The sequence below is a fragment of the Halichoerus grypus genome, chromosome 4 (genome assembly GCF_964656455.1).
Source record: "Halichoerus grypus chromosome 4, mHalGry1.hap1.1, whole genome shotgun sequence".
Lineage (NCBI taxonomy): Eukaryota > Metazoa > Chordata > Mammalia > Carnivora > Phocidae > Halichoerus > Halichoerus grypus.
Window position 1 is genome coordinate 190,402,164 of NC_135715.1, and position 14,106 is coordinate 190,416,269.

A 14,106-nucleotide genomic window follows, 5' to 3' on the forward strand; every position below is an offset into this window, starting at 1 on the left:
GGAGGGTCCTGACCTTCGTCGGGGTTTCCCAAAGCCCCAGCTTTATTAGAATCATCTTTTGTTTACATACAGCACTCCGTCCTTCCGCCTCCCCCCACCCACCTAGTTCTAGAGATGTGGGACGGGTTGGTGGGTGATGGGCATGGCAGTGGACACGGGTCCCAGGTCCTGGCCTGAGCTAAACCTCCCTTATAAATCCCCTCAAGTTTCTGAGGCTTAGAAACCTGTTTCCTACTAACAACCCAATATTGAAAATTTCATTTTCAGTCAGGTTGGGGCTTTCACATTTTCTTTTTTTGTGTGGTGTGTTTTTTAAAATCTTATTTACGTATTTCTTTCTGAGAGGTTGGAGTGGTAATGGGGGAGGTGAGCCCCACTAGCCCATCATGTGCCGAGGCCCGCAGAAAGGGCGAGGGCTTGCAGGCCGTCGGTAGCTGGCCGATGACACTGCCGTTCCGACCCAGCTCCTTCACCTCTTTGCTGGACGTCCCTGCCTCCGCCTCATTGTTGGGCCGCTCTGCGGACCCTAGCAAGGCTACAGCTTTCCTGGGCAAGAGCCCCATCCCCTCCCAAATCTCCAGGACCTCCCCCACATCCAAAAAATGGGCACAGTGGTAGGTGCTCTGGAGGGTTGACCTCCAGAGGACAATTCTAGGAACACGGAGGAGAAGTCAGTGGGTCTTATTGATTAAGGTATTAGAGACTGAAACATGAAAACCAGCTGAGTGGGTCTGGTGGGGGGCTTGGGGTGGTAAAGAGATTTCAGAGCCCTGAAGGCTAACGGGAAAGGTGACTTCGGTGCCCTTGGATGACAATGTGGTGCCTGCTCGTGTGTGTGCCCGCTCACGTGGTCGGGTCAGCCTTCTGGGGCTGACTGTCTTGTTTGTTTGAGAAGCAACCTCTGGAGGAAGAGCCCCTCCACCCCGTCCTGTAGGCTCCCCTTTTTAACACCCCGGCATCGTGCAGGGCTGGAGAGGGCTAGAGAGCTCACGAAGCCCAACCCTGTCCGGGACACAGATGGGAAAGCTGAGACCCAGAGAGGCGGGGAAGCTGTCCTAGGTCACAGGGCCAGCTGGTGCCTGAACCGGGATGGGACGCCAGCTCCTGACTCTTGGCCCTGTCCTCATCCTGCAGCCTCACCCCAGGACCCGCTCTTGCTGTGGACACGGGGGCTGAGGCCTTAGCTGCACGTGCAGAAACTATGTGCGTGTATAGATGAGCATCACCAGCGACCGCCCAGAGACCTGCGAGAGCAGAGAGAATGGGCGGGGGGGCGGGGGCAAGCTACAGAGTGCCCACCCACTTGCCCACCCGGTGCGGTTGCTGCTAGAGCAGCAAGGGTACCTGGAGCACCTCGAGCAGGGGTCCGGGGAAGCTTCTGGGTGGAAACGCTCTCATTTTGCCTCTGACAAGGGTTGGGGCTTTGGTTGCTCCTAATGAGCAGCAAGCCTTGGCCACAGAAATAGCCACACCGGCCAGCGTGGAGGGTGGTGTTCGAGAAACAGCCGCCAGGGTTAATACAGAGCACCCCCCAGGTGGCACATCCGCCTTGCCCCAGGAACGTGCCCGCACCTCTATCAGCAAGAGCACCTATCAGCCTCGACTCTGAGTCAGAGAGCATTCCTGCCTCCTTTGTGAGTTGGGCATTTCATGAGAAACTTTGACTTGCTTCCCAGTTTTATTTGCTCAGGCGGGTGACCACTCGTAATCACCATTGTTCCAGGGCTCAGAGGGCAGCTGACCCAAGAGGTTGGTCGAGCCAAGTGTCATGTAGGAGGAGCCTCCGCCCACACTTCCTTGAACTTGGCCAGACTATGAACTCAGTTTTTTTTTGTTTTTTTTAAAGATTTTGTTTATTTATTTGACAGAGAGAGAGAGAGAGACACAGCGAGAGAGGGAACACAAGCAGGAGGAGTGGGAGAGGGAGAAGCAGGCTTCCCGCTGAGCGGGAAGCCCGACGCGGGGCTCGATCCCAGGACCCTGGGATCATGACCTGAGCTGAAGGCAGACGCTTAACGACTGAGCCACCCAGGCGCCCCTGAACTCAGTTCTTTAACAGATAAACACAACACACCATCGAAATTCAGTGGTCTGCATCTGGGATATCCATTTTATAAAACCCGTTCCACTGTCTTTGCAACTTGTTAATCTCCATGTCATCCTTGCTTTTCTCCATTACAGCTATGAAACACTCAGGGAGGGCTAACCGTCTCAGAGATTAAAAATGTGATTAAATCTGAGCAGTGGAACGGGCGAAATTGAAAGCATTTCACACAGGAACCTCATGACTTGGAGCCTGGTGGAGACAGCCCTCCCCCACACACACGCCCTGGGAGGTTCCCCCAGGCGGGGGCAGGGACAGAAGCATGCTCCCCCGTGACTGTCGAGGGTGGAGGGGTTCCAGGGGCGAATCGGGGTCCCGGGGAGCAAACACAGTGTGTAGTGATGGGAGACGGATAATTGGCTGAAGGGCTGTCTGCTCCATGAGCCCACGTGGGTCACACTCGCGGCCGTACCTGGCAGACGGGCCCCCATCAGCATACCAGCCCAAGGCAAGCCAGAGGGGTGCCAGAAAAGCCTCCCCAAGATGCCAGTGACTTTTGGTCAAGTCAAAAGTATTCTCCATTCAATTTAAGGTTACTTTCCAAAGATAGTTTTCAAAAAGCACTAAAAGCGTCTGCATGTCCTTAATTCACTAAGTGGGAAGATTCAGTCACAGTAGATAAAGACCCGGGTCTTGGGCAATTGTCTCTCAGCCCCTGGCTGTGCTGGGAACCTCGCTCCCCCCCCCCCTCCGACCCCGCAGCATGGCACAGCCTCCTACAGGCAACTCTGAACTTTGGAATCCCTCTTCCTTCCCTCCTCTCCCTCTACCCCCGAAGTTGGGTCGGAGCTAAACATAAACACTAGAGTAAATTTTCAGGTGACGTTGAACTGCTTGGTTTGGCTGTGTCGGATGCCTCTTTTTCACCATCTAGATCATGTCGGTTCTGGCTTTATTAAACAGAGCATAGTGAACATAGGTTCACTTTCCGTAATAACTCAGCGTCATGATCAGAACTTCCAAGAGGGAGCTAAGCCACGGAGCCACAGTTTCTGTAGAAGCAAGTGGGGCTGCCTGCCGCCCTCGGCCTGCTGGTCTCCCCTGTTCACATCTCAGCCTATTTCTGAGGGGCTCACCCCCTCCTGGCAGGCACCCGCTCGCCAGAGGTGCCCAGACCCTCCAGGTCCAGCATGCATCTGGTCCCCGGGGCCTTGGTGGTCTTTGCTGTCCGAGCTGGGAAACCAAGAAGCCCTCCTTATGAGCAAGAAGCTTCCAAGAGAAGGAACAGTCTGGAAGGGGGCCCCGGGGCGGAGGGGAGACACACACATGTCCTCAGCCTCGGGAGGCAGTTCTGACGGCTAGCAGCCTTCCCATCCATCGCTTACCAGCCTCTAGGCTCTCATGGTAAAGAGTATACTAGTTTCCTTTTGTTTGGCTTCTCTCGCGCCCACCCCTCACCATCTAAGATTCTTAAAGGAAGCCTGGAATTGTGTCTCTTTGGAGAGGAGACGGCGCTAACTAGTCAGCTGATGCTCACAGATCTTTCATCTGCTCTGAAAAGAGAACTTTAATGAATGTGCTTCTTAGGATACAATCTTTTTTTCAAAAATGGTTTAAGAAAAATGAATAAACCCCAGTCATCCATCAAAAAAGAACTTTTTCTTCCAATTTTTTAAAAACCAGAAATCATGTATTCTAGGAGAACGGCAACAGTGAATTTGGTTTTAACACTTTCTTGTCCAAAATCTAAATTCAGCTGTCAATGAAAATAGTTTGAATGACTCTGGCACGTCAAGGCAACTTCGGAATGCATCGTTCACGATCAGCATCGTGCTTGAAGGGGGAAATACTGAGGGTTTGGTGCAAAAAATATTAAGAAATTATTTTTCACTGATTTAAGGCAGAAGTCAGGGAATACTTTCATCGAGGGCCACGGGAACTCTGAGGAAGTTTTCATTGTAGATGGTATGTGGATGCTGCCCTGAAAAGGTCACTTGTCATAATTGACCCCTTGTGAAACAAATCAGAGTCCATCCCCAGCACAGAGCAAGTTTTGTTGACTTCTCCGTGACGAACGCTTGAATGGTCAGCAGAACTGGAAGAGAGTTGCTCCCCAGAACTCAGAAGCAAACTCAGGTCTTTCGTGGGCTTGAAGAATTCCCGGGGAGTGCAGACAGATGGGACCCCTGCTCTGACGTTCCTGAGAAACGGATTTCAGTCCTCCGTGAAGACTTGTCGAAGGCACACAGCAGTTCTCAAACTCTGTTGTCCACGGCACAACGGTCACCCAAACCGCATCTTCCCCTGAGCCTCGGTGCCCAGAGGAGAGCTGGCGTGGGTGTGGCCGCCTCGCCCTCGGGCCGAGGGGCTCCCGTGTGCAGCTCGTAGGGGACCAGAGCCCTGGGAGCGCGGAACAGTACCAGCTGTGTACTGGGAAAGCACAAAGTCTCTGTCCCTCCTGGAGCTTGACAGGGACGGATGTGGCCACAGCAGTCACACCAGAAGGGGCGAAGAAATGTTCAAAGGATGGGCATGGTGGGGTGGAGGGGTGAGCAGGGTGGTCCCCTCTGGGCAGCACCCCCGGCCCCGTGCGCTCGAATCCCCGGGCGAAGTCCTCCCTCGTGTGGTGATGCCTCAGTGTTGTACCCAGAGTAACGGCAGCCTCGGCATCTGTGAGTCCCGTGTACCTGCTCTGTGGGAAGAGCCAGCGGGAGGGCTGGTCCGTCCTCATCCTCTGCTCAGCCAAGCCCTTCTCTGTCCCTGTCCTGCTTCACTAGAGCTTTGCTGCTCACAGGGGTCCCAGGACCAGCAACATCGGCCTACTCCAGTGTGAACATGACCCCCTGGGAATCTTGTTGAAATACGAATTCTGAATCAGGAGGTCTGGGGCAGGGCCTGAGAATCTGCATTTCTAGCAAGCTCCCAGGAAACGCTGCTGGTCCAAGGGGCACACTTGTTTTGTTTTGTTTTTAAGATTTTATTTATTTGAGAGAGAGAGAGAGAGCACAAGCAGGGGGAGCAGTAGAGGGAGAGGGAGAAGCAGGCCATGCGCTGAGCAGGGATCCAGACACAGGGCTCGATCCCAGGACCCCAGGATCATGACCTGAGCTGAAGGCAGACGCTTCACCAACTGAGCCACCCGGGCAAACCAAATAGCATGCAAGGTTCTAAGGTTCTGCTTATCTTGGCTTTTGGCATTTGGATTTTCCTTCCTCTGTCCTTTTAACATGGACTGGGATCCGGTTTAATGTCTACAAATAGGGCATAAAATCACCTGAAGTCTGCCTTCCTGGCCAGCAGGTTACCTAGAAACAGGGCGTCACACAATGCCGCCGTGTTAAGCAGCTGAATGAAGTCAGGATCTTGGAGGAGAGTGAGGCCCGGGCGTCGGGGCGACCGATGTGCGCCCGGGCATCAGCGCTCCCACAGCCGGCCTCCCTTGGGTAAACCGAGCTCCCGCTGACCGTGCTGCCCACGGGCTTGGTAGCCACCCCCTCATCTGCTGGCACTTCGGCCCCACCGTGGGAAGAATGCGCATACCCCCCTCGCCCCCCACAGACATAGTGACCTCACAGACGTCACACTGGGGCCACCGCTCAGCAGGCCAGGGTGTGTACCCACAACTCCACAGCTTGACCGGGAATCTGGGCAGAAGTTGCCTCTTTTCGGCGGTGTTGCTTCCACCAGGGGTTCTAAGGCAAAAAGCCCATGGATGGAGCACATCTCCAGCATTTCCCCAGCATTTCTGGAGTTCCCGCTGCAGAGCACGACCCTGGGACGGGGGAAAGCAGCGCGCCCCTCGACACTGACATCACCAGCATTCTCTCACGGTGGAGGGACAGCGGCCCCGTGGCTCAGTGTGTGAGTCCCAGGGGTGCAGGAATTCCACATATAAACCTGACACATTTCAGCTACACAAATCTGCCTGTTTTAGTAAAGCCTTCCGCCCAGGTCCAGACAGACGGCCCAGGATCTCGGTGCATTCTGTTTTGCCTCTTACTTTATGGCTTAGGCGCTGTCCACAGGCTTACGGGGTGACCACCGGTGATCCTGTCTTTTCCAGGTGTGATCCTGACACGCAGAGATGGGGAGAAAACTGGATCTGTCCAGGCTCACGGACGAAGAGGCCAAGCACGTCTGGGAAGTGGTTCAGCGGGACTTTGATCTGAGAAGGAAGGAAGAGGAAAGACTGGAGTAAGTGTGGGGGGCCGAGCCTGCCCCTCCGGTGTCCTCCGCAGGGGCCTCGCGGGGCGCCCAGGGCGGGCAGACAACGGGAAGCATGGGTGCAGGACACCGGATGGGAAGCCGGCTGCTGGGAAACGTCCCGCTTTCTGGGCTCGGCTTCCTCCTAATTAAAATGAGGGGACCTGACTTTCCAGCCTGCATTCAGGTGTCCCCTGAATAGTTTTATTTCCTCTTGACCCAGCTTCAGGGTCACGTTGTCTCCTGGACCAGGTGATGCTTTGGCCACGACATGGCGAGCTAGAGGTGATAAAATAGGGAAACACCCAGAATGTCGGGATGGAGGGGTTTTAGGATCAAGGCTGGCTTTGTCTGTCTTTCCAGTGTGTTGGATGGCACCCATCCTCGAATGGGCAGCCATGGATGGAGTCAGCACCCACCGCCATTATTTACCCCCTTCACCTGTAACGCTTAGCTGGGCACTGTGCTCCTTTCTGACCCTTTCTTGGTGTCCGTGGCAGCTGGTAGACCTATTGAGAAGGAGACCCTGGAGCAAAGATTCATGGAGGAGGGGGGCAGCACTCCAGGCGGAAGCAGAGAGGAGGTAGGAGAGGAGTGGGGTGCCAGCCATGTGGGGCCTCTATGGGACTCAGACCTTCGGAGTCCCAGCCGCCGTCAAGCAGGGGAACAGTGAGATCTGGCTTCTGCCCTGCAAGCCGTGGGCTCCGAGAAACGGGCAGCTGTACTTAGAGGACGGAGCCAGCAAGTCTGCCCACGACCAGCCGTGCGGGTACCACAGGAAACTCCAGGGTCGGGGCCTGAGTAGCTGGGAGGATGGGTTCTCTGCCTCCCCTGGGGAAGGCGAGGTGGAGCAGGTTTGGGGGAACCAGGAAAGGGTTCAGACAGGTTGCAGTTAGGTTGCCTGGGGGACATCAAGGGGACAAGTGCACACACGTGTGCTGCCGGGAGCTCAGAAGGGAGTGTGGAGTTGTCACCAATAGATGGTATTAGTATGAGTTTCCTGGGGCGGCTATACTATAATCACTGGGAATTCAGCGGCTTACGATGTGTACATTTCTCATGGTTCTGGAGGTAGAAGTCTTCAGATCAAGGTGTCAGCAGGCCTGAGTTCCTTCTAGAAGCTCCAGGGACGAATCTGTCCGTGCCTTCCCCAGCTGCCAGAGACGCCCACACTCCCTGGCGCCCGGCCCTGCCTCTGTCCTCAGGGCGGCCAGCCTGGCATCCAGCCCTCACTCCGCTTTCGTCCTCCTTCTCCCTCTGCCCCTTGTAAGGACCTGTGATGACACTGGGCCCGCCCAGATAATCCAGGGTGACCTCCCGCCTCAAGATCCTTAACTTAATCACATCTGCAGGGGCCCCTTTGCCAGGTGAGGTGACATATTTACAGGTCCCGGGAACCAGGAACATAGGACAGTTCTCACATGGGAGGAGTGTTATTCGACTGACCCCAGTGTGTCGTCACCAGGCAGGAGGAGACCCCTGCAGGAGGGAGTCCAGAGAGAGAAAGACAGGGCCCCCAAGGAGACAGAGAAGGACCAGCTGTGCAGGGAGCTCTGGGTCCCAACACAGAACAAAGTCCATAACAATGGACAAGCCACTAAGAGAAGCAGGCGGGGTTCTGGCGGGCGACCCCGGTGTCAGCGGGGAGGGGTCCGAGTCGGTGTCGCCAAGGCCTCCCGCTGCCCCCTGCCCCGCCCCCACCCCCGCCTTTCTGCTGTGGGCTCCTGGTCACCCCCTGGGTTTGGTCATGAGGCCGCTTCCACCCTGCTGGCCTCTGGGGACTGCCAGCCCCTAAGGCGCCCCCTCGAGACCTCACACTGGAGCCCACAGGAGGCCTTGATCTGACCCGACCTCCAGGTCCAAGTGGGGGCCAGAGCTGCCCGCCCTGCGCTCCGCCCCTTCTCCCTCTGCTTCTGATGACCCACTTCTCCACATGCTGAAGCCCCTCCCTCTCTTTCCTTTCTTCCTGTGAACCCTCCAGTGCCCTCTCACTCTTACTCACAGCAGCTCCCCTGCCCTGGCCGTGGCCACCGGGCCCTGCAGAGGGCCACGAGCTCGTGCCAGCAAAGCCAGCCTAGCCTTCCCGCTTGGCAGCAGCCCCTTCCCCTCAGATGGACCAGACCCTGCCTCCACGCAACCCAGCGGTTGTCGACTTTTATTTTAAGTATATATAGAAACACAGATAAATGGGAAGGAGGGGAACCCAGCTCTCAGGGAGCAGACGGAGGACCACCTGGGCCAGGTCCCAAGAGGCAGCCTCTTTCCCAGAGACCCTTGAGCTGGGCGGCTCCACCTTCACCTAGACAGCTGAAGCGGTCTCACAGAAATCCCTGTGTTTCTTGCGTGAAGGTGAGTCATATTCCTTGGGTCATTTCACATTGCCAAGAGGAGACAGGCCCAGCTGATCTCTCGACGCTGTTGGAAACGGAAGGCTCCTACAAGGATGCGGACCGTGACTCCCCCCGTCCTGCATGCAGCCTGTGGCCCAGGCCAGGCCCCCGGGGCCAGTAATGGTCAGGGTGCCCCCCTCATTCAGCAGCGTCTGATGCCGTCTACTCAGAAAGGGCCAGTCGTGGAAGTGGGAGGTGGGGTGTGGGGGGATTGGCCCGCTCTGCCGTGTCTACTGGGCCTGCCACGTGCTTGGGGTGGGCCTGTGGAATACCCGCTCTCAGACCGGAGGCGGCCGTGTCTACTGGGCCTGCCATGTGCTTGGGGTGGGCCTGTGGAATACCCGCTCTCAGACCGGAGGCGGCCGTGTCTACTGGGCCTGCCACGTGCTTGGGGTGGGCCTGTGGAATACCCGCTCTCAGACCGGAGGCGGCCGTGTCTACTGGGCCTGCCACGTGCTTGGGGTGGGCCTGTGGAATACCCGCTCTCAGACCGGAGGCGGCTGTCTGGGGCTGTCAATGCCGAGCAGCGCTGTCCTGGCCCCGGAAATGTGAGCTGCAGAGAGGCCGTGGCGGGGAAGGTCTGTGTCACGTGAACACTGAGCCAAGCGCAGTGAAGCCCACTGGCCTTACCGTGACTGGTTCTCGCCGTGCAAACGGCTCTAGCAGGTGATACGTTTGGGATGTAAAGAGTCATTCTGGGAGGGAGGTGGAAGGGAAGGGCTTTTACAGTCCTTATCATTTTTGATGGTTTCGTCTCTTGTTCACTGTGCTGTTGGTTAAATATGCAGCAAAAACTAAAGCCGCCTCCGACTGTGAGGAACCTTTTCTGCAGTGTCCCCCCGACCCCGGGCCGCCACAGGACCCAGGCATGTGGTCCCGAGGCACAAGAGTGGGCGTGATGGGCGCCAGGAGGTCAGGACACGTGGGTTCAAGTCCAGCCCAGACAGGCAGCTTTGCCGAGAAAGGGCACGGCTCAGACAGCCTAAAGATAAAGACTCTGGGTTCTTGACACCAGACTTGGTTGACAAAGCAGCTAACTCGAGTTCTCTGCTCCGTGAACCAGTCATGGGCCAAGCGGAGAAATCGGTCATCCGGAGACCACGAGCTGGGTAGCCATGTGACAAACCGAGCGGCTCGGGAATCGCTCCAGTGGGTTTCTGATGTGTTGGCCATCCTCCAGAAGGGACGCTAAATGGAAGGCTCGGCTCAAGGAACCTGCCACAGTCACTGATGGAACTGAGTGAACAGGGAAGAAATTGTGAAACCAAGAAACACGTTCACTAAATGGAAAGAACTTTCCTATCCTGAGTGCGTCAGGTGGACGCCGTGTCTGGGCCTGATTCGCCAGGAGCAAATTTGCCAAGGGGCAGTTTGCTAAACAACCAGCTCACCGAACATACCAACTGGAAAACAGACAACAACGATATTTCCTTTAATATTTACAAGTTAACAGAAATGCATATTAGGTGGATTTCTCCCCAGACGTGGAAGCGCCAATCTGCTATAAAGGATGTAGGGACAGGGCCTGGGTAAAGACTCCAGCCAGCACCTCTTCCCAAGCTGTAGAAGCAACACATCTTTGGGTCTCCTCTGTCAAAGCACATGACAAATGAGCTGGCCCAGATCCCTGATATTTGGGAGGATAGGCAACACAGATGCCTTCCCTCCGAATCGACTGGAAGGAGTTTTCCTAGGTTCTAACTCATGAGTGGCAGGCACCACATAGAGAGCATCCTGAATGGGGGGCTTTCCTTGCAGGCTGTTTCGGGAAGTGGACGAAAAGGAAGGGGGAGGCCATGCCGTCTTTGATGTAGCCCCAGGCACATAGAAATCTCTCCCTGCAGTTGGCGTGTGGGACCAGGGACTTGGGAGTGGGGTGTTTACCGTACAGCGTGTCCTATTATTCCTGGCTTCCCATCAGGATATGATGCTGCACTCCAAAGAATCAAAAATTCAAAGATATACAAAATTAGGATGTTAAAAACCTTGGCATCAGTAAGTGCTTTAGGATAGATTTAACTTACTACCTGTTTCCTACCATCGAGTCCTGAGCAGTGGGCTATATAATGAGGACGTGTGTCTTGCTGTGGATGAACTTCAAGCCTTAAAGTCGGGCAGACCCTTGTGTGAGAGCATGGTCCTCTTTATGCCCAGTCTGCTACCCGGTGCAGGGCCTGGGCTGTGAGCCATCCCGGGTTCTAGGGAGACAAAACATAGGATTATCTTAGGACGCCTGGGTGGCTCGGTCGGTTAAGCATCTGCCTTCGGCTCAGGTCATGATCCCAGTGTCCTGCATCTGCTCCCTGCTCAGCGGGGAGCCTTCTTCTCCCTCTGCCCCTCCCCCCCTCCGCTCTTGTGCTCTTGCTCTCACTCTCTCTCAAATAAATAAATAAAATCTTAAAAAAATGTAGGATTATCTCAGTGACACAGAAGAGTGTTTGGTAGCATGATGAGAGGATATTCTGATCCAGCAAGGATCTTAAGAGTGAAGAACTAGGAAGACCCTAATGTCCAAAATTACAAGCTTTCGCTAAATAACCAACTTGAACCATGAATTCAACAATGGATCACCTGGCGCCCGTTAAAAATAAAGTTGTAGCAATAAATCTTCATGACCAGTTCATAAGGTATTAAGTGGAAAAGCAGATTGTGAAAATGTATGGGTTTATGACGTTTCACTTTCTAAAAATGCAGAGAAAGGTCTAATAATAACAGAGGCTCTGTGCTCCCTGAGCTTTTTCTTGCTCTGCTCCCCTGCACTCACGTCTGGGGGTCTAGCCCCTTCTGTTCCTTTTGCTGATCCTCCTGGACCCCCCGGTATTCACGTTCGGAGGGTCCAGGGCCCCCACCTCAGCTCTGCTCTGTGCACGCTCACTCCCTGAGGGATGCGCACCAGCACCGTGGCGCTGATGCTCCCTAGACCCGCGCCGCCCAGTGGAACGAGGACCTAACTACGTGTGCTCCCCAGGCTGTGGCCAGTAGCCACCTGCGCCTGTTGAGCCCTTGAAATGCGCCTGACGCACCTGGGGAGCCAACTTTGTCTTTTTTTTCTCATTGTAACTAACTTAAGTAGCCCCATGTGCCTCGTGGCTGCCATATTGGACGGCGCGGGTCTAGACAGCAGGTCCCAGTGTGTGCCCTCAGCCGAGATCTGTCCCCAGAACCTGCGAGGCAGGTAGACAGATGGCTGCGGAGCATGTGGGCCAGGGGTCTAACCAGTATCTCTAAGATAGCGCGTCTAGGACAGGTCTGGATTCCCCCAAGGCCCCCCTTCCCCATCTTGGAATCAGCCTGGCTGCTGAGGTCAAGTGCTCAGGAATCACGGTCATTTCCACTCCTTCCCTGTCATCCTACATTTCATGCCTCAACAAACCCTATTGGCTCAGCCCTCAAAATAAATCCCGGCTGTGGCTGGCCGGCCACACAGAGCCACCCCGCTTCATGCCACACCATCTCTCTGCTGGACATCTCCCCTCCACCCTCCCTGCCCTGTTGTCTTTCTCCCCGTGGCCCCCAGGAGTCGCCTTTCCCCCAGGTCTCCCTGTTGCACCCTCCTTCACATCACTCGTATCCCTCCTCAGACATCACCTCCTCAGAGAAGCCTCCACAGATTGCCCTTTCTAAAATAGCCACCACCGTCCCAACACTACTTCCTTCTGCTTATCCCTCCGCAGCACTCAGGGCTCATCTAATATATGAGTCATGTACTTGTTGAGTAGAATCTGTTTCCCCGCCCATGTCTAAGCCCAGTGAGGACTCAGTTTTGTCACTAGCGCCCAGAACAGTGCCTGACCACGGAAAGACAAACGGCTGTCTTTCGATGTGCACTTGGGGCTTTGTGTTAGATCATTTACTCCCTAGACAAGCTTGCCACGCAGCTGCTCTTCTTATCCACATTTCCAGGAGAGGCCGCTGAGGATGGGCCAGGCTCCCCGGCTGTGAAGAATGTCCAGAAATGAATGGTTAACTGTGGGACTGTGTGGGGGAGGGGAGATCTTGCTGCGCGTCGGTTTGTCATATCGCTCCTCTCTGTGTTCAACATTCATCCTCGTTACTCAGCTATTAAGGAGTCTTCGCTACAGAAAAGATAGGCGTGATTTTTTAATGCCACGTAAGTAAAGAGTAGCACCCAAGGAAGCCTCCTGGAAGGGAACATGCAGAGAATGACCCAGCTCTTTAACTCCCTCCGTCTGGGGAAGAGCGGGGGCTGCAGACACCTGCATCCTTGACCCGACGGCCATGCACAGCAGAGAGAGAGGCGAGCCTCCACCTGGCGTTCCGGAGGCCGTACGTACTCACAGCTGGTTTGCGGGCTGCCTCCTGGGCTCCAATGAGGTCCCGAGTTTGCAGGCTGCTGAGCTGCACCCCCATCTACGGAGGTGGTTTCTCAGCTGCATCCGTGCTGGGAAGGATTGAGTAACCCCAAAGCACGGGGGGGGCGAGAGAGCTCAGGCAGTGACTCATGCCCCTGGGCGAGGACAGAGCTTACCTAAATAGAACACCCTGTTTTCAAGGGCACAGCCTGAAAATCAAATATTAGCCCTGCGAGCCTTCCCGAGAAGGGCAAACAGGTGGACCTGTGGATTCGCAATCTCTACAAACAGATCGGGGTTCCTGAAATGCTCTCTGAAAGCTCTCCCAGCGTGAGACGCGGGCAAACGAGGCAGGCGTTAGAAATACTGCTACCAAGGGATGTGAGGTCCCCCTAGCTGGGGGGCCACGTGGGGCCTGGAGGGTAGGCTCAGCCGGAGAGTGCCCCCGGGGCTCCCGGGACACCAGGGGCCTCTGGCTCTCACAGCAGCACACTGGTCAGACCTGTCCTGCTTGTCGTCCTGTGGTCAGTCTCCTCCAAGTACTTCACAAAACGTTAGCAAGTTTCTGTTTCCCATCATTATCCTTCCTGGTATTTATTCATATAGTCAAGACTTTGGATGCACATACTTGCTCTTCACCTCTCCTTACGCCACGCTGTCCTTCAGTTGTGACTGAACATCCTGCCTAGTTTGGGCGCCATGCTTTCCGTGATTTAGCATCCTGATGCTGTGACTCATCGGTGCCTTCCGGCCCCAACACCGCATTCCTGGGGTCACGCCTGGGATTCTTCTCTCCGTCTGGAGCACATCTGCAGGTTATTTTCTCAGGAAGGGCACGGGCTGTGGAGTTGACAGCTGGGAGTAAGATCCGCTCGCCCACTTTCCCTCCAGAACCCTGGCAGAAAAACGCGCCCCCAAAGACGCCCACCTCCTGATCCCCCAAATCTGTGATTGGGTCAGGTCATGTGCCGAAGGGGGATGTGCTTGCGGATGCAGTGAAGGCTGCTGATCAGCTGGCCTGGACTTGGGGAGACGGTCCTGGGCCCCCCATCTGGGCTCAGGGTGATCACAAGGGGCCCAGCAGGAGGAAGGAAGGGGGGGAAGGACAGCGCTGTGAGGAGCACCCCATCAGCCGTGCTGGCTCTGAAGGTTAGAG

General features: G+C 55.5%; 1 protein-coding gene across 3 annotated transcripts in view; it reads left to right on the forward strand.

The window, feature by feature from the left end:
• MLPH (melanophilin) overlaps positions 1-14,106 on the forward strand; it is a 40,953-nt gene that overhangs the window by 596 nt on the left and 26,251 nt on the right. For all 3 annotated transcript variants that reach the window (XM_078071504.1, XM_036065472.2, XM_036065473.2), the window contains exon 2: positions 6,108-6,238. In XM_078071504.1, the coding sequence (XP_077927630.1) occupies positions 6,129-6,238 (110 nt within the window). In that variant the 5' untranslated portion in view covers positions 6,108-6,128. The remainder of the gene's footprint in view (positions 1-6,107; positions 6,239-14,106) is intronic.